The sequence below is a fragment of the Dendropsophus ebraccatus genome, chromosome 5, assembly GCF_027789765.1.
Source record: "Dendropsophus ebraccatus isolate aDenEbr1 chromosome 5, aDenEbr1.pat, whole genome shotgun sequence".
In the NCBI taxonomy this organism is placed as follows: domain Eukaryota; kingdom Metazoa; phylum Chordata; class Amphibia; order Anura; family Hylidae; genus Dendropsophus; species Dendropsophus ebraccatus.
In genome coordinates, this window is record NC_091458.1 from 132,709,482 (window position 1) to 132,736,114 (window position 26,633).

Genomic DNA, 26,633 nt, shown 5'->3' on the forward strand with positions numbered 1-26,633 from the left:
GCCACCATAACCACCAGTGAGATATTGATGGCCTATCCGGAGGATACTACTATGTCTCTGCTTTGCTTCAATGAAACTTACTCAAGTAGCTCTCTTAATCTATGTACAGTTCTCTGCACCAGCCATAAGTTTAGATGCTGCACATTTGATATATACCTGTATACTTGTCTAATATCTGCAATTGGTGGACAGTGTCATCTAGGCGGGGCTTCACGGCAGTTGGGCCCTCTCCCCAGAGAGAGATGGCCCAAGTGCTGTGAAGCCCCACCTAGATGATACTGTCCACCGATGAAGAAGTAAACAGAAGACACAGACAAGTTTTATACAGGTATATATGGAATGTCAAGCATTTAGGCTTGTGTATGGTGCAGAGAATCACACATTGAGTAAGGCGGGGGGTCACAGTATCGCTATAAGTGCCCTTAGCTATCTGTTGGTTTCCCTTTTTTAACACTCAGTAGACATCTCCGTATCTCTCACTGATGAAAATGACATGGAAGATTTCTTTCCATGGTAAAAATGTCACGGCCAGCACTAGCTCCATTGACCAATATCTCTGCCGATCCAGCAGACATCTTATACTCACACCTCTTCTACAGTGATGGCTCATCACACAGGCCAGGGATGCTAAGCTATCTCCCAGCAACTCACAACTGCTCACGTTCTAACATTTGAGCCCATTCCAGCCAGATGTTCACATTCTAACTAGAATAAACTGTCATCTTTAACACATTGTAGTCTGGATGGGCCCAATGTGTTTAAATGTGAAGTCCTATGATAATAAAAACAGGGAAGCCGGCAGGGAGGCGCAACAAATGATTAAATAATGTATACTTGCCCATCTCAGTGCTTCCATAGTGCCACTACCGGGTCCCTCTGATGACTGACGGCTGCCATTTTCTGCTGGAATTCTATACCAGCTTCAATGTTGTGACCCGGTTGAGGGATTACCTGCTTAGCCACTCAGTGACTAGGGCGGTGTCTCACCCTCGTCACTGATTGGCTGAGCGGACAATTCCTCAGCTGGGTACATGATGTTGCAGCTGGAAGAGCCGCAGGAGGCGACGGCTGTCATATGTACCCGGTTGCGGCTCTGTCGGGCACAAGTACAGGTAAGTATACTTAGTTTTCCAAACACAACCCCCACCCCTTCCTTTTTTTTTTTTACATTGTGGCACTTCTTCTTTAATAAACTGAATGTAGTGTACTAGTGATAATGCTTCATCCATTATACATATTCCACAATGGTTCCAATAAAAAGTAAAACTTGTCCCACAAAAAATAAGCTGTCTTATGGCTATATTTTGTCATGCCATGAATAAGAGGCATGGCCCGAAACACGTCGGCAGGTGTTTTATCCTTGTTTGTTTTCTATTTTTTAAGATGTACTAAATAAAGATTTTTTTTTTTTTTTAAATAAATTAGGGCTGTGGATCTACTCTTTACTTTGGGCCACAGTAAATTATCGCTCATATGGCTACATTTTTGGAAAAATAAAAAAGTTACACCACTTGGGAAGGGACAATGAAAAAAGCAAAAGGAAATACTTGGGCATTAAGAGTGTTAGGGGTAGGGGTTAGAGTACAACGCACAACATATAAATGTTTGCAACATTTCTTTTATAAAGAAAGACATAATGGGTAACACAAACATAACATTGTTCAAACAAAGCTTTTCATATGGAGGGCACTTGTCAGTCCACAGTTCATGGACACTTTATTTCACCCTCCTTACAATTTTCATGTTTTCATAACAAAACTCACATTTTTTTTTTAATCATAGTTCTCACTGTACTTATTCTATACTGATGCCTGGTGTAGCCTCTGATGAAATTGTCAGAACACATACAGTAGGCTTTTGTCATCCACCAGCTCTTATTGTTGAATTGCAATCAAAATGGAGTCCAGGTGGGTGTGTAAGAGTCATGTATAGAAATTATTTTCAGCAGATATAGAAGAACATGCCACTTTAGCAGTTTTCCCCTGAAGAGAGCCATTCATCCACCATAATTGTAAATTGTCGGCTTGGCTATACTTCTCTGTTATTTACTGAGTAATTTTGCTTTAAAAAGAACCATAATTTTTATGACTGGTACACACTTCAGGAGTAATTCTCTTTAAGTCACTTTACCACTCAGGAGGTCTTTTGCTTTTTGAGAAAAAAAAAATTGAGGACATTTTTTTCCCCAATCTTTTTGTTGTTGTTGTATTGTTTTTTTTCTTTGTTTGTTTGTTTTTAAGCTGCTGAGTACCAGGACTCAGCTTACTGTACATGTCTGTTATATGGAAGAGTACCCCGACAAGTGGTTCATTTTATGCAGAGTGTATTAAGCTGATTACCCTGCCAGCCTTGTATTACATGTATTAGACGTGTAAGTAAAGAGAAAGGGGATTAAGGTTTTCTGACCACAAAATGACATCTTTATAAAATATTTTTTGTGAGCATGCTTAAACTCTATGGGGTTATTAAGGTAATTAAAAATGTCCCCAGAGCACCTATCCTTTGCACTTTTATGTAGAGGCGCACTGTTGTCCATGATGGGAAACCTACCAAGAGCTCCCTCCCACCTCCCAACCCCCTCTCGTTTCTCTAGCGCAATGGGCATAAATGGGAAAATTGAACGTTTAGGGTACAAACCAACTTGACGTATTTGCTGCGTGAATCAGTCTTAAAAATAAGCAGGCAAAACGCAGGTTGGCTTTATACGATTGTTCTGCATTAAAATACGCAATTGCGTATTTTTGAAGCGCGAAGCTTGTTGTTAGCAAAGCATCAGTTATTAACAACCTTTGCGAAAAACGCATGTAGCTTCACGCTTCAAAAATACGCAATTGCGTATTTTAACAACTGATGCTTTGCTAACAAGCTTCACGCTTCAAAAATACGCAATTGCGTATTTTAACGCAGAACAATTGTATAAAGCCAACCTGCGTTTTGCCTGCTTATTTTTAAGACTGATTCACGCAGCAAATACGTCAAGTGGGTTTGTACCCTTAAAGATAAATTAATTCGCATTAAATCCCACATATGACTGGGATGAATATGGATCAACAATTTGTGAATTCTCTATTACTATCTTATAAGCAACTACATACGCACTTGTGGCACTGCAGAATAGATATAAATAAATATACCTTTGTTGTCTGTGTTTTTATTTATTAAAAAAAAAAACTTTATTTGGTTGTAAATAGTGTCAATGTGTTCTGAATGTTTTGATTGCTATCTATCCAGCAGTGCCGCCAGCTCAGTAGGAGATCGGGGGAGGGACAGACTTCCTTTAATCGGTTAGCCTATCCTCAATGAGCAAACTCAAGGGCTCCTACACCATAATAACTCAAGTGTTTGTTTTCAGGTTGTGCTGAACTCGTGAACCACTCCATAACTGGTTATGATGCAAACCTCACACTTCAGATAGATAGATGCAGTCTTTCCAAGTCTTTTGGTATCACAGTCATTTAAATCTAGAGTTTCCTGCAACATGGTGTAATTTTTCTTTATAGAGGTCCTTTATGTTGTGGTAAACCACAGATCCCTGCATTCTGCCTGAAACACCGAGTCCCAGTGGTTTCTATCCAACGGCTATGATTGATTAATGTCTGTATATATGAAAAGATATATTAATCAAGGCTGTTGCTGTGTGAAGAAGCTGCCAGGCAAAGCCCTAAGGACTCATGATTAAAGGGATTGGCCACTTTATAGTAAAGTTATTCAGTGTACAGTATTAGTAACTGTTCTCACTGTATATACTGATAGCTGCTTCCTGTGTACCTCATAGAGCTAGAATCAGACTCCCCTCCTCCAGGTTGCCCTGCTCTGTCGTGAGGCTGTCTATAAGGTGGCTGACATGAAGGAGCATGTGACCATGCCCTGCCCCAAAGTGTCTTACACTGAGCCTATATATGCCTATGGAAGACACTTTGGGGTGGAGCATGGTCACATGTTCCTCCATGTCAGCCATTTTATTGACAGACTCACCACAAAGGTCTGATTTTAGCTCTATGAGGTACACAGGGAGCTGCTGTCAGTATATACAGTGAGTACAGTTATTCATACTGTATACTAAACAATTTTACTATAATGTAGCCAACCCCTTTAAGGCAGCATAAGAGAATGTTTACATAATGGGGGAGATTTATCAAAGGGTGTAAAATTTAGACTGGTGCAAACTACCCACAGCAACCAATCACAGCTCAGCTTTCCTTTCAGCACTGCCTAAAGCTGAGCTGTGATTGGTTGCTGTGGGTAGTTTGCACCAGTCTAAATTTTACACCCTTTGATAAATCTCCCTCAATGTTTTTTTCAGAGGTGTTTTTGGACGATCAACATTTGGAGGTCGTATTTTAATAATTAAGACTAAAAATAATTATGCTCTTTATTTTCGGCCATAATTATCAAAATTTGGCCGTATTTTCACCTCAAAATTATGGCCGACTCTTAATACAGCTGGAAAAAAAAAAGTGTGAACATGCTCTGAAAGTGATAGCAGGTCCCGTTTATAGGTTGACCCACAAGCAGCATGTGATCCCAATAGGCTCCCTACTGGCAACTATATTTTACTCTGGAATGCAGTGGCAGTTCATAGAAAACATGGTTTAAAGTCAAGCCAGGACACCGGGTATAGTGACTGGGAGGCAGCCCCTTCATGGCTTCTTTCTGTTACATTACAGAGTTAAACACAGCTGTAAATAACAAGGAAGCCTATGGGGTTCTAATGCTGCATGTGATTCAGGCAGCATAAATCTCCTAACAGACTGCCTTTCAATATACAGTACATATATTTATATATACATAATGTAGCTTTCAATGTTTATGGGTATCTTCAGGTCAGTGATGATGTACAGTACTGAAATAATAGTCAACTAATCTATAGCTTGGAGTCAGGATGGAATCAGATTTATGTCTTGTTCGGGCTCTATAAAAGTTATGTAAAAAAAAAACCTTCACTTTACAGTGCACATGGTGGAGCAGTTATAATCTGACCCCGTGACTTAAAGGTTTTTGTCACAGGATTTATGTACAGAGATGAGCAAATTTACAGTATACATGAACACTTTATTAGCTCAGCAATCGGATTATCAGCCTGCTGCTATTGAACTCCATGCTGCTCCACTCCAGGTGCAGGGAGAAAAGCTGGATACAGTCCTGGGAAACTGGAAGAATTTTCCCAGGACTGGATTCAGCTTTTCCAGGCACACAGGGTGGAGTGGCACAGAGTTCAAAGGCTTCACTTCCTGGATAAAATGGTGATGTCTCGACCCGACTCAGAGCTGTGCGAGCTGTGGCTGCTGGAGAGGAGGATGGCAGAGGGACACTGAGGGGCACAGGGCACTGGAGGGACACTGAGCATCCCTCTGCCATCATCCTCTCCAGCAGCCACAGCCCACACAGCTCTGGGAGTCAGGTCGTGACATCACCATCTTATCCAGGAAGTGACATCACCATGTTATCCAGGAAGTGACATCACCATGTTATCCAGGAAGTGAAGCCTTGATGCAGTAGTAAGCGCAGGGAAAAAGGCACTTTATATGCATTTCCCGTAATAAGTGTATATTGGTGATTTGTATAACTTTTTGGGGACAATACAATTCTTTAATATAAAAAAAAAATTAGCCGGACTTCTCCTTTAAGCTCTTTTTTATAGACTGTCATCTTTGTCTCACTTTTTATATGCATGCAACTTATCCAATCCCCCCCCCCCCCCTTTTGTTTTTAAGGAATAAGTGAAGCAACTGCTCATAACATCCAATCAGGTCCCAGCTTTTATTTTCGAAAAGTAGAATATGTTAGTTCTGACTATACATAGCAATGAATATATATTCTTCATCCCTTAAAACATGTCTTTCTCTTTCAGGTTTACAGGATCAAATTTACCTCCCCCAGTCATCAGCAGCAAGAACTGGCTACGAATTCACTTTACATCTGATGGTAATCATAGACAGAAAGGTTTCAGTGCACAATACCAAGGTGAGTGTTAACAGCCGTATACTTGATCCATACAAGTGTCATCTATAACCAGCTCTCCCACCGATTCCACCAGGTGTTGGTGGAATCGGTCGAAGAAACCAGTCCAGCACGGTAAACAGTTTCTGTTTGCTATATTTTTGTTCCTATGTCACAATCCAGTATTGGTTATACACAGTAAACCTTACTTATGCTATATAAATGATTCATGTATCTGTTTTTTTTAGCCTATCAAACTCAGCAAATTTATTCACAGAACTATAGATATCCTGAAAGGCAGAACTGACATGCTGTGAATTTTGTTCATCATTTGAGTTTTTTTTATTTTTATTTTTTTTATTACTGTTTCACAATACTTATCTGGAGACATATATAGGTTTTACAATCAACAAAGCCCCAGTGAGCTAGACATAAGTCACTGTGAAAGATAATACAGTATGACTATGAATAACACTAAGGCTACTGAGCACTACTTATTCTGGTTTCCATTAGGCATTATCCTACTTTGTATGTATTTACTGGCTCGGAGCAGCAATGGTTGTACCTTTAACTATAATGTGTCACCCAAGTCTGTTTTATTTTTTGATTGTAACTTTTTAATTTAATTTTAGTACAACAGGAGGCAGCCATCTTTGCCTGAGCTGCTTTTAACATCATTTAAACATATGTTTTACAGTAATTCCCATGAAGGGGACCCTTTTGACTTTTAACTTTATATGGACCAGTTTTTTAAGAAAGCTGTGTCACCTATGACATGAGATAAGGTAAGGAGGAGACATATGACATCACATATTGTGAATGGTCTGATCCCTTCTTATCTATGTCACCAAAGTCCTGTTTGCAGGGTCGGCTCATGCCTCAGTGGGCCCCTCATCCATTCACTTTGCATCCATCATCCAAACACTATGCACAATTACTTAAAACACCAGTAACATACACAAACACACATTACTTACACTCACTCACTGACACTGACTGACACAGACACTGACTGACACTAACACAGACATTGACTCACAGCACTTACAGATCGTTCTTCTCCCTCTTCCTCTCTGTCAGGCTTCTCTCCACACTGTAAGGTTAAGGACCTTTGGGTCATGTGATCAGGTCCTTCACCCTTTTCTCTCTTTCTCTCTCTGCATGTCCTGCTTCTTCTTCTGTGTCTTCTGATGTTCAGCCCCTCACCCTGCCCTACAGTGAGCAGGCTGAACATTAGAGCACCGGGCCCCTTTCCCTCTGTCGGCATCTAGAGGTGATGTGGGCCCCGACACTTGCCCTGGTAAGCCTTGTGCTGACGCTGGCCCTGCTTGTTTGTGATCATATGGAAGAGATTCCTGAAATGTTTTCTCTTTAGAATAAGAAGTGTCATGCTGTTGTTAGGCTTAGTTGCCATAATAACAGCAGTAGAAAATGTAACAATAATAATAACTTTATTTAAATAGCACCAACATATTCCGCAGCACTTTATTCTGTTTTCAGAAATATTTTATAATTTAGATAGTAACATAGTGTTACAAAAAACTTGATTTAAACAATAGGTTATTTTCTGATGACACATTCCCTTTAAGATAAATACGCAACAGGTCTGGAAATCTATTTATATATAAGCTGACTGTAAGCAAATTGTAAAAGTATGTCCTTTCAGCATACTTGGGGCAGTATATGTTGGTGATGCCATAGCCAAAAATGTAATGAGGTGGATTTCACATTTCCTTAGAACTGAAGACAAAAAGAAACATATGCCAGACAGTATGGCTATGGAAACATATCGGGCAAACGTGACAGGCATGATCATTATTAGTTGCTGTCTGTGTTACAAGATGGACACCTTCCCAGATATGTTCCAGAAGTAAGAACATACCCTATGTAGTAAATTTCACTAGAAGACATATGGTAGAAACAAAAAGAAAGAAAAAAGCATAGCGCCTCATAGAGTAGAATCTTTTAGTAGGACAATAACGTGATAGTGGGTCAAGTGGGGCAAGAAAATTGAGGTTGTGGAATCCACTATCGCATGTTTCAAGTGTGTACCTCACACCACCAGAGCATCCAAGGGTGCAGCAGCCATCTAAAACGGGTGTATTTCAGATACCTGTAAAGATGATCGATAGTATACAAATGGAAAAGCTTCCGCCAAAAATAAATTTGACCCGGAGACAGTTTCGGACTGGGGTATCTGGGACCCACCAGATGCAATGATCCTAGGGGCCCACCAATGAAGAGTCAGTGAGAAACAACATGTCAGTCAGTGTTTGTGCAGGTTATAAAGCTGGGGGGGATCCTCCGGTCCTCTGGTGGGCTAGTCCAACACTGTCTGGAGATAGCGCTCCCCACATAAAGAACTTTCAGGAATCCATAATTGGACATAATAAATTATGTTTGAGTTAATCTTTTGAATTCCTGAAAGTCCTTTATGGGGGGAGCGCAATCTCCGGGGCAAATTTTTATATTTATTTTGGGCTGAAGGTTTTCCACTGGTAGACATATAACTGTATGGCTATATTCCCACTTTGGGAACATAGCAGAGAAAGGCGGTTAAATTCACAGCCATTATTCACGACCATGATTATAAGGAGACAGACGCCTTTCCCCGCTATGTCCCCGAAGTGGAAACATAGCCCATAACTGGATGAATATGTTAGGCAAGACCATTTCGAACAGTGCCGCTGAATGTAAAGCATGGTGTGCACCTAGCCATAGCAGAGTCAGGGAACAACTATCCATTTTGTCTAGGTAATAGCTGAGTGTTTAAAACAGCATATTATCTACATAGCTATCCTGAGCTAGCTGTCCAGCTATTTGTCACGCTCCATGATGTAAATCTATATCCTCGTAATACATCACAGCAGGATTAAACAAGCTCATAGGAAATTCATTTAAACACCTCATGTATTTTATGCAGATTCCACTGGGTAATATTCCACTAGACCAAAGCAAATAATCCTATATTTATTAAAAATGACCCGATGAAAATGGTAAAAGGATACTAAAAGAGATTTTATTGTGGCAAGTCCTTTTATTCCATAGTAAGGTGCATATACAGAAGGCATATGAGTTAGGATCAGCGCTATATACAGTATAGGCTCTACAGAAGAAATGGAACTATACACTTGTGTATATTACTAATCACATATGGCGGAGATTGCTCTCAGCTGCATATATTCCAATGCCTCATTTCCAAGGTTGGGGGAGGGGGGGGGGCGTAATGCAAAATCACTTATTTGTTTTGGTCTTATTTTTTTGTTTAATGAGATAAAATATTTGTCACATCAATTATCAATGAAAGATTTCATTTGTGAGAATTAGTAGGGTCTTTTAGCTACATTATTCCTTTCTTCTTTATTGCCGCTGGTAGAACAATCTGCGCAGAAACATTCCTAATGTCCCCCGTGTGTCCTTTACTTCAGTAATGATTCAGATTTTAATATATTTTTCAGCCCTTGTTATGCTTTCAAGGTATTAAATCCTGCTGCAGGGAGTCTCCCGGCACGGAGCGTTTGTGCAGCCCGCAGCAGTCTCATTAGAAAATCTTATTGGCTGATCAACAGGGTGGATTCTTTATAGGTTCCTGTTTTCTACAAGGCCACCGGTAAGAAACTAACCGGACGACTGGATGTGGGAACGAAGCACAATGAGCTTCCTCTTAGGTTCCTCCAGTGTTTAGAAGACTTGTAGAGAGAGAGAGCACACTACAAAGGATACAATTTTAACCGTTTTACCACTTCACAGCCTTGTTAAAGCGTAATAACAATAAATTAACAACCAAAGAGGTCATGGGGTTCTGTTGTTAAAGGCTGGGATAAATGGATTACACGTTAAATAGTAAAATGTGCTGGTACAGTCACAAGGACTCACCACGTGCAAACACTTCTGCATATTTAATGTTATAATAAAGTAGGACACTGCCATTTTTTCCCCATTATCAGTGTTTTTGATAATTATCTCTAAAACGTTATGCAATGGAACAAAAACTTCATTTTACGCCTGACACAAACCATCATGTTTCACATCTTTCCTGGGATTTTCATTAATATCTTCTCAATGTCAGTGACTGCCGCTGCTGCTAATGTGTGTTTACTATTAGAATTATTTTTTTTTTTTTTATGCGTAATCGCAGCATTGTGCTTACTCAAGTACCGAAGAGATTACTAGATAACTGAGAAATAAGGATCAAAAGGGAATTTAACCACTTCCTGCTCCAGCATGTATTTGTTTGCCCTGGCAATCAGGTGGGTTTAAAGGCAGAGCCCACCTGATCACTGGCAGGAGCGGGCTGTCAATCACAGCTGTGATCATTTCGCAAAGACAAGATTGGTGCCAGTCTCTGCAAGTCAACCATGTTGATGCTATGGTCAGTAGTTAGACACTTACAGGTTCGACACAGGGAGGGAACTCCCCCATAGCCCATAGACAACCTCATCATCACACAAGCTGGGTTTCACAGGCTATAATGTAGTGTAGTATAACAGAGATTGCAGTTTCAAGTCCTCTTTAAGGGCAAACAAATAAAGGTACATAAATGTAAAAATAAATGTTTTTTAGAACAATAAAATATAAAAATAAAAAATTATAAAATAAAATAAAAAATTTGGTGTAAAAAATTATCTTTATACCTTTTGCGATAAAGCCCTTTGTCCCCAAAAAAGTGTGTGGGGGTGTATAAAATATATATATATATATATATATATATCATAGGTGTCATTGCATTCAGAAGAAATGTAATTATTAAATGATGCTCCTACTATTCTAAGCCCTGCAGTATGTTCAGACCACATGCAGTTTATGACCACATGTAGGTTACTGCCAGATTGCATAACAAATTTTGGAGTGCCTATTGAGAATCTGAAATGAATCTACAGTGAATCCACAACATAAACAGGGGGGGGGGAGGGGGGTGGCAATTATCAAGACCAGTGTACAGTCTTAAGTTAGGTCCCGCCTAACTTTCAGCAGGTGTAGATTTGGATCATGATTTAAGCCTACTCCCACGCCTCCTCCCTGCCTTGCCGTGCCCCCCCAACCCCCAAGCCCCCCTGCCCACCCATCGGGCAAGCGGGGCAAAACTGCACCTTCTCCCTAGCAAACACCTCGGTCGCAACTGCCATACTCCCCTGCAGAAACAATCTGCATTGTATCTGCACAAACATTGTGTCCTCCACAATAACTGTACAAATACAATACAGATTTTTTTCTGCAATGCATGAATGAATTGTCATTGAACCAGCAACCAGCATCCAAGTCCACTTAAAAAAAAAAAAACACTTTCCTCACTCCCAGCATCATATAGCTACATGATGCCGGCTAGGGATAGAATCCACTACAGGGCTTACCCATCCTTAGGTCCCGTGTTTCACGGAACATCGGAATAAGCCCTTGATATCTTCTAGCAGCATTTAGTAAACTAGGAATGTTGCCAGGACCCATTTCTAGGGGCAAGAAAAGCTATATACACTCTCTAAGAATAAATTAGGCACTTCTCATTACAACCTGGTTGTATACCAAGAAGAATTTGGAAAGAAACCTTTCCAGGTGTGTTGGAAGCTTCTGTCTTTAAGAGCCTAAGAAAATGGAAGTCATCCAAGACATTGAAGTACTTTTCTTACTGTGCAGGTGCAGCCACAATATAAATGTAGAGATAAGGACAATTATATTATGTCTATTTGGAGACCATTTGGATAAACAGTTGTCCAAAACTGAGGAAATCTTTATAAGATCAGCCACTATTTTGAAATGTATCAAGGTAAACACTATACGCAGTATAAAAGTCTATCGGGCAGTGAGTCAGTGTACTGCAGGTCCAGAAATGAAGCCTTTGTTTTCTGTACCTTTGAATATAAAACATATCTGTAAATTACGTGGGACAGATTTCACAGGACTGTTTGGAGCTAACATTATACTAGTATTCGTATGCATACTGCATGGCCAGGCACACTAGACTAGCATCTGTCTACTTGTATGAAGGTGCTGACCAAGCTGTATATGTTGGCAGTGAAGAAGAAATATAATGATGCAAGGATTTAGGACACATCAGCAGTAGGGAGTGCAGGGTCTATTCTAGTGTTTCAGGACAATATAAAAGTACTAGAAACACTAATGATTTGTTTCTTCAACCAACACTTCGGAAACATTTAGAAATGCTGTATATATTGTGACAGTGAGGAATACATGATTAGGGTACACATAGTCAGTTGACTCTATAAAAATATTTTATAGACATGGTAACATTCCCATTAAATAGGTAATACCCAATCATAATGTATTTGTATGTCACTAGTGTGAAAAACTTTGCTGTCCGCACATCCAAGAGTCATGTGGTGAGGTTTCCTTGGTGACCAACTCTGGTGAAGGTGGGGCCAGTCAGCCAATAGGAGATCTGGAGTGGTGGACCAATCCACACTCCACCAATCAGGGACACTTAAAGGAGAACTTCAGCCACAACAAAAATCTGGTGAAGTTAGGGGGTAGGGGAAACATAATAAAGAATGTATACTTACCCATCCCTGTGCCCCTGCAACGCTGTGTTATTATCTCTCTGACAGACGCCAAACTTACAGTACTTCCACATCATAACCTGGGAGAAAGTACCTGCGCAGTCAGTTAGTGACTTCAGCAGAGTCCTGCCTCAGGCAATGACTGGCTGAGTGGGCATTCCTGAGCCTGGGTCATGACGTGGTAGGAGCAAGAGTAAGAACGGCAGTCTGAGATTGGGGAAGCAGCTCTGTGGAGGCACAGGGACAGGTAAGTACAGTATACATTCTTTATTATGTTCCCCCCAACCCTTTGCTTGCACCAGATTTTTTGTTGTGGTCAGCGTTTCCCTTTAAGTGGGTACTTGGGGATGACATAAACCCTATTCTGCGTGGCCATCCGAACGACCTACATCATCATACACTCTTTTGGGTGAACCTGAGGCCAAGTCGGATGACAGCCCAGGTTCCAGGGTACAATTAATCTACCCCTGATCAGCACTTATAACTTATTATATTTTGTCTGCACAGCGGCACCCAGCCACCTATTGTGCAGGGGAACTGGAGCACAGTTCTATTCAAGTGAATGGGGCCAGCTGCAATAAAAAATAGGTGCAAATAACGGCCATTGTTGCATGACCATTAATTTCAACTGTTTACATATAGTATTTCCGTCAGTATTTTGGTCAGTCTTTTTTCAACCAAAATCAGGAGTGGAACTGTTTACTGTTTTTAACATATAAATAAATACATGACCAAAATACATGACAGAAACATGAACATAGGGTGGTCAGATATAGTGCTGCTTTTCATCAACACACACCTGAAACAACAGGTGTGCTTTCGGATTTTAGGACAAATTGAAAAACCAAAGAAAAATCTTAAAAAAAAAAATTATAAGCTATACATGCCTTATGATATAACCATTATCAGCATTTACTATGAGCTGTAAAATGATGATAATTACAATCACAATAACCTGATTAAGTACTTTGAGGGACATTTCTCACGGCTGGCGTATGAGTGCTGTTCTTCAGTACATGTTGTGTTCTCATCATTGTTTACTGGACACAACGTCCTACATTTGCTAGCAGCTGTGCATTTAAATGAGACCACAAGGAGATATGGTACTCAATATATCTATTACTAATTGCACAGCTCTGTGCCTGGTAAACAATAAAGGGGACCCTGTGGTCCCTGGATCTCCAAGGACCCACCAGTCAGATCAGAGGAAGAAAAAGAAGAAAGTACATGAAGTCAAGTCCTGGCACTGCTAAAGATATCTTCACAAACAAGTTGGATACAACATAAAAAGCAATTTGTGGGGAATTATTTGGCAGCACCTGGACCCGACTTTGTGTTTCTGTTTCTTCTTCTGACTTTACTTGGACTCCCTCCAGTGGGAGCATACCTGTTTATGAAGTATCCAGCCAGCAGCCATCACCCCAAACTACTCCTACCTATGGGGCGACAAGCACCAAGCCTAAGGGGCATCCAGGAGAGAGTCCATCTACACCTTGCACACATTTTATTGTATTAAACAGAATAACACAAGGAAATTTTTCATCATTTTTTCTCTCATACGCCCACCAGTCAGATGGAACCCCCCACCCTCCCCGCCACCAGTCTGATATTGAGGATCTTATCATAAAGATATGCCTTTAATCTGCTATGCTGGAAAACATCTTTTAAAACCCTGATTTACTAACATTTTTCCGTCAGTAAATGGCCTGGTTTTTGTCCATTTTCCCTGTCGGTTTAGTGTTCGGGCATGTGTACTAAAGGTGCGCAACACAACCCCACAAAAAAAACTGACAAACCTGTCATTTTTTGTCCAAAAACCCGTCAAGTAGGTGTGCCGTGGGTGAGTCCCACCACAACTGACAGATTTATTAAGCAAACCATAATTTTTTTTTTTTTTCTGGTTTTCTATTCTTAAAACCAGCCACTTTTAGAGTGGCGGGATTGCCGGGTTTTAGTTTTGTCCAGTGAAAATCCTCCCAGATTTACTAAGGGCTTGCGCCATGTTAATGACTTTTATGCAAAAAAACTGACCCAACCGACAGCATAACTGCTTAAAATTGACGCATTGTTATTAAATGAAGCCCATAGATTTTAGCATTGGCTCACTTAGGATTTTTTTTTTATTATTATTATTTCTTCTAGTGAAAAAACAAATGGAGATGAAATCCAGAGGAGTCAAGCTTCTCCCCAACAAGGACAGCAACCAGAAGACATCAGTGTGTAAGTGTTTAATAGCATTTCCTACATCTTCATGCATTGCCATTTCCAGCCCATACCTCCTGCATACTCAAAAGTGGATTGATGGCTCTCCTTTCACCGCACATAGACTCATTACTGTGGGAGTGGGATGCTTTAACATTGCCTTGTTTTCCCTTAAACAAAGAGGACAACAGATATCACCATAGTCTATTCTAAACACCAATTTATCAGTAGAGGATAACAGACCCTATAATTAAACATAAAACTATAGCTGCTAAAATCATAAGATTGACGCTCAAAGAAACAGAAAAAAATTCAAAGTTTCTTTTTTATTTGTGGAAATCACGTTTCCATGTTCAATATTGAGGTCTGAAGAAGGTAAACATTATCTAAAAGATCCACCCGGATAATAAAACTCGTCTTGGACTTAAAGATTATCGAAGGTCGCATACAATTCTTAAGGTTTACTACCATTATATGTCTGTACACACATTTTTCTTGAACTCCTCATGTGCGCCTGGTGCGAGAAGGTTGATTTTAGCGATAGCTAAAAAGACAAATGCTGTTTAAACATCCATCGTTGGACTGGACGCCCTTAGGACAGCATGTAAATAAGTTCTCTGAGTTGGCGTCAGTGGTGTACCAACATGCGCTCTTTTCCTTTGTTTCATGTGTACATAAGATTTTCACGCCTTTGCCTGCACCTGCTCTCTCGGAGCTTTTAATTCTTTGTCCTGGTCAGCTCACATAATATTGTTGGGTTGAGTAAAACCAGAGATATCCCTGTGTAAAGGACATTGTGCTTTGTTCGTATGTCTTATGTAGGAAAGGTCAGCCGCAAATCCCTTAGATTTTCCATTTGCTACAGCGCTAGGTGAGTTGCTAGGTGGAGGAACATTAAAAGTTTCTGGTCTTTAAACAATGTTAGGTCTTTCCTTTGAGTTAAGGCCTTTAAGATGGCGCTAGCGGCACATGATCCAAACAGCACAAAAGCCTTTGCTAGGTGTCATAGAATATTCTAGATCTCATACTAAGTATGTATAGAAAAAATTGCATATTTCTAATGCATCTCATTCTCTAGGGATTACTGCTGTTGTTAATATCATATCTGGACAATCAGTCCATCAGTCTGGACAATCCCTGAAAGCCACAGGTTTTACAATGCTTGATCTATAAGGAACGATGTAAAGCTCCTAAAAGCGCTTACATCCGCTGTGTGAATTCTTCTGCTAGAAACAAATATTTGTTCAGCACATTTTTTTTTATCCTCAAAGGCTGCACTTGTTTCTAATGAATGGCTCGGGAGTTGGTTAGTTAAGGGTTAACCCTTTGAGTGATGGATGGGAGAGAGGTGCCAAAGAGACTCACCCCCGTGAATATGCACCACTGTATCCTGGACCAGTTGCCATGACAACACGGCAGCACCTGACGGATGCTTCCAGCTTCTCTTTTTTCTCTCCCTCCACTTTTTTTTTTTTTTTTTTTCTGAGACTGAAAGCTGCCCCTTTTTTGTCTCAGATACTGAATTTTTAGCAAGTTATTTATTAATTAGTCCGATGTATTATCTGCTTGGTGGTCCCATGTCACAAACCAAGACTTAAATGTGTTTGATATCCAAGATTATGTTGCTTTTCAAACCTGACTGAAAAGTACAGTATATGGCATTGGATAGAAAATGTTTTCACAATTTGTAGACTTAGAATTCCCAATCAAATAATTAGGCGAGCCTCCTTTAAATACAGTCAAATATTGGTGGCATGTAACACGAATCCTGATCGAAAAGGCTGAAAATATCCTGACCAATATATACTGTATGCAACTTAGTATTAACTCCCATGTGTGCATAAACACTGAAGAATAAAATCGGGTAAAAAAAAAACTAAAATAATACACAAATAAAAAATAATAATATAAATTCTATAAACCAATGGCATGGCATGCATAGAATGCTTCTAACGTCTGATATCAATGTTATTTCCTTGCAATAAATGTTGACATGTCATGTCAATGCTTTACTTCTTTCCATCAAAGGATTCGTACTGTAGGTCATTATTTTACACAATATATTTATATAGGCTTTGTCTCCAACACATTTACTAAAATGTGTTTACTCCACACAACAGTAGAATTAGGTCCTTTAGATGTCCTAGCTGTAGCAGGTTTGAGAGCACTGATGATGGAGTGTCATTCATAAGTGCTCGTTCAAAGAGCGTGCACATGGCTTGACCATGTCGCATGCAGTGCTGGGACCGATCGCTAGATCGATCATGCGTCTTTTCACTTTCATTTTTGTTGACCCTACATCCCCTGTTTGCACAGGGAAATGTGTGGCCAATGAACAATCTTTTTTATTTAATACTGGTGAAACAATGCGATCAGCTGACAAACAAGCATTTGCTTGTTCGTCAGCTGGTTGATGGGCTAATAGTAATTTTTTGTAATGGCCTGTGCCTGTGATATTACACATAGACAACTAGTGGGGAGGAGCAGGAGGGGCCATCCGAATGATTCTTCGATTGTTCGGGTGGCCCATTGGCGGTCTACTGCTGTTGCTCCTGTTGCTTGGAGCGATGAGCCGCAGACTATCGCTGACATAATAGTGACCATTGTGCATGTTGAAAGACCATAATCAGCTGGCAATGTGCATGTCATTGTCAACATGCGCTATTACACTAAATGATTATCAGCCTGAACGGTTGGTTATTGGCCAAGTAGGGCCGATAATGATTAAGTGTAACAGAGCCTTTAGTCAAAGTAGTGTATAAATAAATGTAAGCCATCAAACTTTGGTTTTGGTTCCTGGTTTATACTTTGGTTTTAGTTCTTCAGGGGTCCCAGTATTTTTGATAGAAAAAATAGCTTGAAGTGCTGCTTTGATTTTCACGATATAAAAAGGGAGAAAAAAAAACACCAGAAAGCAAATGAAAATCTGCTGGACGTCATCATCTCTCAAGATGCGTATTAAAAAAAAGTTCAGTCATTATGTCATAGCTGTCATGGTTTAGGAATGAAGGCCATGACAGTAGTGTGATCATATATAGTAGTTTTCGTATGTAGATATCTTTTTAGAATACAGAAATAAATAGTAGCTGCTATATTTTAACAAGAGACGAAGGTCAAGAGTAAGATGTGATTGTTGTACTCATCCCATTCATTGGACGTTTCATGCGGTTTCTGTGTTATTGTAGATGGCTCCCAGGAATTTAAGAGATAACTTGATGGAAGTTCACAGGAATAGGTAGGGACTTATATTCTAGCATCAGGTGCCACCAGGGTCATGGGATAACAGTGCATTTGATCCAGAGCGCTGTTTGAGTCTGTCTTTTTCTAGTAATGGGCACTGTTCCTTTGTTAAATTGCATTATGCCATTCGATCAGTCATTCCACTTAGATTTGCTAGTAGCTTTGGCATGCAGTCTTAAACTAAAATGCTCTCTTGCCCTGTCTTTTTGTGGACTTTAGTTTTACCCATTCTATTTGTGCTTCCACTCAAGCCAAAAGAGATTTACTGATAATCTGTTTCCTTTCGAAATGACAGACGATAATGTCAGGAGACCTGATCTGCAGTGACACGAAATACACTAACTCATCATTTCTTCACCTCATCATCAACATAAGTGAGGGTTGGAAATACTTGAAAGCTGTTTCAGCCCACCTCATGTAATTTTTGTCGTAAATGACTTTTCTTTTAATCTTCTGTTCTTACAGTCTTTATGTCTCCTAACATTTTTCGGTGGGACTAAGTGTTTTTCCTCCTCCTCCTCTTCCTCAACCTCTCTTCCTAATCTTGATTCCACCAAGGTCTATTGTTCTTGTGTTGTGTTTTTTTTTTTTTTTTTTTTTAATTCCTACCTTTAAGTTTGGAACTAGAGCTGCACGCAACTTGAGCATGCTCGAATCTGATCGTTCAGCATTTGAATACTGGTGGCTGAAGAGGTTGGATGCAGCCCTAAAGCTGCCTGAATAACATGGACATGTTTTCCAGGACTTCCTAGGGCTGCACCCAACTTCTTCAGCCACCGGTATTTAAATGTCAAACAAATGTCAGACTCAAACATGCTCAAGTTGCGTTCATCTCTATTTGGAACCCATTTCAATTACCCACTCCAGTAGTTTGCCTAATATAATTCTTTTTTTTTACTTCCAAACTAAAGTCAGGCGATATCCCAGATTAATTTACAGGGACTTACCTTTTATTGACCGGTCAGGATGTCATGGACATTTTTTTATTATGACCCTACATAGAAATATCACAACTTTAAATTCAGATGTAATTAATGTAGAAATTTATAATTTCATAGAATACTGTAGGACATGTCTAGAGAATACAAACTATTGAATAACTATATCACTATAATCAAGTAGTCCTATTCACCGCTCATTTTGTCTACGTGAGAATTTTGCATTGCTTCCCTTTACCCATTGCATGTCTGTGACTGTTACGTTACCGAACAGCATTTATTCCTTCCATTGAATAGGCATCGTATAGTGTTCATCCTTATAATATTGCTCTTGTCACCATAGCCTAGATCTTATACGTAGCCAGCAGGCTATACAAGTTTATGTATACCAATTCTTCACCGTCGCTGACAAGCCACCTCTAACCATTTTCACTCATTCTTCTCCCAGTGTGCCGTCTTAGCTCCGTTTTATCACATACATCTCTTTTAGACTCCAACTTACTACATCATTCTTCTATGTATTCAGTGTCCCGGCTTCACATACCTACATCACATCCATTCGCAATGTTCTCATTCTTCCTTGTTATTTATTCTGTTTCTATTCACTGTCCTTTTACATTCATTTTAACTATGGTATTGTTAAAATTGATCAAAATTTGAACGTGCAGTTTTTTTTCTCTAAAAATTCATTTTAAGGAGTGCATGTTCCATTTTTGTTGAGATACGCATACAGTAAATACACCTGTATGTCTATCTGTCTACAAAAAATGCAATCTACTCTCCGAGATCAGTTATAACCTAACAAGGGGTAGACATTGTGATAAGACTTTCTTGCTTGAATGTTTTCATATTTTTGATGCTGATATTAAACCAAGAATGTCTAAATTGATTACCAACATGACCTACGGAGGACGGTTGGGGATGCAAAGCTAGTAGAGAAAGCTGGTATGCAACATCTGTGGTATATACTGCATGGAATAACTTTCATGCCAATGTTCCTGAACACAGCTTTTACGTGCTTTGGGGATGTTTGGATATTTCCATTGGGTTTTCCAGGCAATCATCCGTGACCAAATGTTGGCTGGGTAACAACATTTTCCATTCAGTCCTGGCATGTAGGGCATACAAATGTGGTGATATACAGTATTTGGATTTCAGTTTACATTGAACAGACTGAGTGTAATAATATATTCTAGTTTGTGTCTTGTTGCTTAGAATTCATTCACAGTTTGGAACATACAACTTATCCATGCGGCTGTTAGGAAATATTCCAGGTAATGTTTCCAAAAAAAGGAAACATACAGAATGCATATCCACATGCTCTATCCTTCCACTGCGCTGGTGATGTTAGTGTCTGTGAGTGTGAGTGTGCGTGAATGTGTGCTACCAATAGGTTTCTAGTGTTCTATACTGGTTGAAAACATCTGATCTCTAAACATAAGGCTATGTGTAAGGGAAAACATCATATCTACAAGCTTTAAGGAATTACCTCAAAATCTCTTTTCAATCCTACCATTGATTCCTCAATCAAATATTCCTCAAGGATACTGGAGAGAAAAGATCCCAAATTAAGACCTTCCACTATGAGGTCTCGATGCATTAAGTCTATGTAACAAATCTACGCATCTATCCAGCTCCGTAGAGCCAAATCTTCTTCTGTTCTTCTTACCATACCCTGCCGAGCTGAAGGGGTGATCTTCTTTCGTAATGTGTAAAACCGTAAAACGTTTTTAAAGGCTAAGTGATATTTATGAAATCGAAAATTGCTAAGTGACAGAATGCATTTTCCAAATTGCAACGTGTGCTTGCATCAACGGGGAGGAGGGAGGGAGGGTTTTTTGGGTTTGGAGAGCAAATCATGTTCATTCAATTACCTTATTTGTAAGTGAAACCTGTGAAACACTAAAATGCTTGTTACTGTATACTTATGTGATTACATTATCCAGCAGTGTTGCTGTTACCGTCAGCCGTGTGTGGAGTGATTCCTCTCTGTGTATGCTTTCTCTTTTGCATTTTAGTAACTCAGGTGGGTGTTTACCAAGGACACCACTTGTGTCCCGACCCAGGAACTCCAGAACATGGAAAAAGAATAGGTTCTGATTTCAGGTGAGATGGCTGTTTTCCTGCTTCTTAACTCATTGTTTCTTTTTTCGCAGCTCATGGATTCTCCAATATTAACGTGAGCATTTCATTTGACAAGTTGAAATGTTTTTATTGGTCAGGAATGTACTTACTGTAAAAAAAAATCAGACTTTAACTCTTGTGTTTATGCATGTCATAAAATTGTATTGTGAAGGAAAGGCCCATGGCTTTCTATCGGGTGCTACCTTATTCTGGGCATTAAAGATTTATAAACCTATCTGTCAATAGCGTTATCAATACTGCTTATGCAGCTATGGGCTTGTTTTGGTGATACCGGTCCCAATCTAGAAACATTTCTTAAAATGCTTCTAGTAGTGTCTCACTAGTGTTGAATGAGGATGCTCAGTTGTGCATAATACTCGATCAAGCATCGGGGTGCCTGACTGAGCCATACACCTTAAATAGCTAACGGCTGAACGGCATCCCATTTATTTTAAGGGGGTTCATTACTCAGGTCGAGCATTCGAGCGTTGACTCAAGTAACCAGCACTCAAGCATTTTAGTGCTCACTCAACACTAGCATAAGCAAATATAAGAAACATTGTAAAATAGCTTATTACAGTTATCACTCCCCCCCCCTTCCTTCCACTGTCTTTCTGCATTGATCACTGCGCTGATCAGCAGTGTCTGTCTCATCCTCCTTCCTGGCTTCCTTTTTTCACATCCTTATGCCCCCCCCCCCCCCCCCGCCCCTTTACCTCTTCCTCCTCTTCTTCCTTTTCCTCCTCCATTCTCCACAGATTTCTATGGGCAGCAGCTGTAATGTGATCTCTCAGTGATTTGATAACATTTTTATCTATACCTTTTTTAAGATGGATTTTATCAATGAATTGAGAGTGAGTGATCAACGCAGGGCACAGTAGAATCCTAAAAGTGGAAAAAGAGCTATTTTTTTCTCTATTTAAATTATGTTTCTTATGTTTGCTATTAACAAGCTTTTGTTCCAAGCCTTTAACTTGTATAGGTTTATAATGGCAGTAATCAAATGTGCAAATATGTGTCTGTTATGACAAGTTAAGATGTCACCCTTAGATATCACACAAGCTGTGAAACTCCAGGGGTTTGCAGCCGAAGCTATAGAGCAAGGGGAGAAAGGAGGCGGCAAGCCTATGTAGATCGTAATGGGCATATTCTGTTTTGCATATGCTGATTTTATGAAGATCATCAATAATTTGTACATTTTAGATTTAAAGGAAGAGATGTGTAATTTAATGTAACCCCTTTTAAATGTCAATGCTTTATTGTTGTAGTGTTTGCTATTATTCCTTTTGTCTTATATCAATGAATTGGAGACATTTTGCTGCAGTGTAATAAAGGTCAAAGAGCATGTTGTACAACAATAATAATAATTATTATTATTATTATTATTATTATTAGAGATGAGCGAATCAGGTTCGGCTTCGAGTCCATCCGAACCCGAACATTCGATATTTGATTAGCTGGGGCTGCTGAACTTGGATAAAGCTCTAAGGTTGTCTGGAAAACATGGATACAGCCAATGACTATATCCATGATTTCCACATAGCCTTAGGGCTTTATCCAACTTCAGCAGTCACCGCTAATCAAATGGCGAAAGTTCGGGTTTGGATGTACTCGAGCATGCTCCAGGTTCCCTCATCTCTAATTATTATTATTATTATTATTATTATTATTATTATTATTATTATTATTATTATTATTCCACATATCTGACATTTATTTGCAGAGTCATTTAGGTTTCAGGAACCACATGGTATTTTTATTGTGTAATCTACTTCCCACGTTCCTCTGTGTTTATAATTCATGGCACCCCCCTGAATCCCATGCCAGTATAGCAGCATATACACAGAGCATTAGACATCAAAGCGCTTTTATGTCTGGATACTTTTTAAATTCCACTAAATCTTCCATTTAAAAAAAATATTTTCATAAAAATAAAGCAGTAAACTAATCTACAGATGAAATGAATACAAAACCTGCAGACACCCTTAGATGTGTATAATCGAGGTGCCTTGTTCTGACATCCTAACCCTGTAACCCTCCCCCCTAAATGTAATGCTCTAATTAAAATGAACACATTCTGCCAACAGATGGGGCTTGAGATACACTGCAATGCTATTTCTCAGTTCCCTTGCTACGGAATCATCTAGAAGATTTGTAATGACAGTGATAATACCATAAATCATGAAGCTGCTGGGAAATACTAGATATCAATATTGTACATTATGCTGTTTTTATAGAAAGAGGGAGAGAAGAGTCGATATTTATCAACCATCTCTTCAGCATAGAAGATTGGGTCCTGGAATGTTATCAGGTGGAGCAGGAAATCAATAGCCTACAAATGCAGGGGTTAATTCAACCCTGTTGTGGTTGGTAGGAACTAATGTGGTTAGGGAATTAGAAGGGGAACACATCAAGAGAAAATCTCATTGCTGCTTATTGAGGGATGTAAATAAAAAAAAATATTGGAATGGCGTTTACCTTCTAAGAGTATTTCTTTTTTTTCTCCAACGTTTTGTGTGAGTGCTTCTATTCTTTTTCCTATGTATTTATCGGGGATTAGTGTCTGCATCATCTTCATATGGAAGGTGACACCTACTTCCTCCTATAATAGTTACAGTATTCATGGGCAAGTTAAAAAAAATCAATAAAAAAAAAGCACTGCTTCTAGCTCTTCTCATTCATCGAAACCTTACCTTTCGCTCTTGCATATCATCAGATGTGTATAGAAAAGAAACAAGCTGCTTGGCATAACGTACATTGTGGAATCTCCAAAGTTCATATTGCCTGTCCTTTTATAATGTTGCCATCCAATTTGTGGGATTAGCTCTTCCCTTCACAATCCTTTTACACATGTGTTATTCCCGATAGGCTTGGCTCCAGCATCCAGTTCCTGTGCAATGATGGTTATGATCTGCAGGGTTCCAAAAGCATCACTTGCATGAAAGTGAGCGACATGTTTGCCGCTTGGAGCGATCACCGACCCATTTGCAGAGGTAACAGCAAGGCAGTAGCCCTACAATGGATGTTATTTGACATATACAGTATACACAGATATAACTGTTATAATGACAATGTTATTTTTAATTGTGACATATGTGAGCATGCACTTTCAAACCGTTAGACAACATTTGCACTACAAGGATTAGTGGTTGTGTCCAGTTTGGCACTTTAGTGGTACTTTGTGTTTACATATGTCGTAGCCTGTGATGTAGCTACCATGGAGGCAGACCATGCAATGGCTATTGGGCCGGGGAGGATGGGGGCCCGGAAAACCCTGACAGAAGTGGCCTGCCCTTATGGTATTAACTGCAACGAAGAGTACCAAGACAGAGCACTCCCAGGAGCATCTAAAAGTGCCTCGGAGACATGACCAACCCCCTCCTTCCCAAACAGCGCTTAGAGCGTCCCATACACTACCCCTTACACACTAGGATTTATGAAGCCCATACAGTTTTTTCACTATAAAGCCCCATGAATCCTAGTGATTCGTAGAATTTGTGAAACACAAATGAGGATGTACAATACATCCATCTTTAATTGGGCAATACATTTATCTTCAATCATATAGAATGGCACAAACTAGTTAGAGTTAAAGGGAAAAAATACTTTGCCATTTTCTGTGCTGTTGACCTGCATTGGTCACATCTTCCTTAATGATTTCCAGGAATGTACTGTCCTTATATACAGAGAGCTCAAGATAGACTCGTGCAAATCCAGTGAGACTATGCCATAGATTTATTCCAGCTTCTGGGTTATGTTAGGTTACGCTAATTAGTTTTCTCTTCCGACTGGCTCTGCTTTAGTTCCTTAACCCTTGGCGCTATATGTAGACCCTGCAAAATGCCAAGCACTTAAAGTGTTAATGCTTAATCACACACATTCAGACTTCTAGGTTGGTCATCTTTTTTTGCCGCTATGTAAGCAAGTAATGTACAGTGTATGTGTTCTTGTTGAATCACCAGCTGTGAGCAGTAGAGCATACTGTATATGACAAGATGATTCTGACACCCACCAGTGCTGCAGTGCCATAAAATAGCTGTTGGTGGTCCCTTGAGCTAAAATGGACAGCAGTCAGTCCTCTGTACTAGTGGACTAATCCAGATACTTAACTAACAATAATGTGATTTTTTTTTTCTTTTTATCTACTAATTCTTAAGACCCAATAACATACCTCAAATAGTAAATGTATTACTTTACAAGTAAGATAGCTTTTAAATGTTAAGATCTCAATTGATGCAATATAAGGCTATGTTCTCCGTTTCAGAATTTGCCTCTGAAAAATGTATTTTTATAAAGAACTGGCCATAGATGGGGCGATCAGTGGGAGTAGGCAAGCGCGGACTTTCAGGTCAATGCTAGCTTGCTCCTTGTTCCCCGCTTGCTTCTGGCGCTATTACACATGCCTACAGCAAGCGGGTAAGTGTGTGTGGGGGGGGGGGGGAGGATGTGGTGCAGGAAGCTGCTGGAGGGGCTGCCCGGACAATCATTAGATCATCCGGAGAGCAGATTGGAGATGGCACCCGCCTGCTGTCGACGCTCCTGTTGCACAAAGCAGGGGCTGCAGATCGTTGCCATCATTGTCATTTGTCTTTCAACATCTTGAAAAATGAGGAAACACAACAATCAGCCAACATCATGCATGACGGCTGATCTTTGCCTTTTATTATCGGTGGTAATGGCCGTTAATCGGTAAAATACCACCCATAATCGCCTCGTGCAATAAGACCTTTAGGGTATGTTCACACAGTTTTTTTTAAATAGCAGGACTTTTTTTTTTTACTATTTCAGATGATTTTGTGTAGAAAATCCACATTTAACTTTTATGTGGAAATGGATTGCAATTAAAAAAAAAAAAAAAAAACACTTTTTAATGTTTTGACATGTTTTGACCCTTTTGGGCGGGTTCACACTACGGAATTCTCGCGGACAATGTCCGCAGAATTCCGTCAGCTGTCCACCCGCACATCTAGGCGCCTTTCCGCCGGCCCCATAGACACCATTCTATGGGCCGGCGTATTCCGCTATACGCTGAAAGAAGTGTCATGTCACTTCTATTAGCGGATCGCTGAATACGCCGGCCCATAGAATGGTGTCTATGGAGCCGTCGGAAAAGCGTGTGCCCGTGCGGGCGGACAGCTGACGGAATTCCGCGGACATTGTCCGCGAGAATTCCGTAGTGTGAACCCGCCCTTTTTATGCATTTGTGAAGGCACATATTAAAATCCCCATTAACATACTGTATGTTGGAAAAACCCCATCAAGAACTGATGCACATCCTTATGGAGTTTTTACTTACAAATTTACCAGTGACATCAAAATATTGTGGATTTTGATACAGAATCCATTTTAAAATCCGCATGCAATCCATAAGAGAAACCCCTGTGTAATTATACCCTAAAGCTCTGTTAACATGGCAGAGATTGTAGGTGTAACGCTTGGGTGTGGATTACAAGCAAACATATACTATAAACTATACAAAATGTTGTGTGGATTTTTGATGTGTTTTTCAAAATATAAACAAAGATTTTATACGGAATTTTGTATGGATTTTGAGCATGAGTTTGTGTTTTTGAGAATACACAGCTCAATACAACCCATATGGATGTCAAGTAAGTGACATATCACTTCTACTTTTAATGCAATGGGAATTTTAAAATCAGCTGCCTAAAATACACCT

The 26,633-nt window shown here is 39.7% G+C and overlaps 1 protein-coding gene across 1 annotated transcript in view; it reads left to right on the forward strand.

Moving 5' to 3' along the window:
- The window catches only part of CSMD2 (CUB and Sushi multiple domains 2), a 325,249-nt gene that overhangs the window by 47,348 nt on the left and 251,268 nt on the right, over positions 1-26,633 (forward strand). The window contains exons 3-5 of the mRNA XM_069972975.1: positions 5,852-5,964; positions 20,851-20,938; positions 23,825-23,949. Coding sequence (XP_069829076.1) covers positions 5,852-5,964; positions 20,851-20,938; positions 23,825-23,949 — 326 coding nt within the window. The remainder of the gene's footprint in view (positions 1-5,851; positions 5,965-20,850; positions 20,939-23,824; positions 23,950-26,633) is intronic.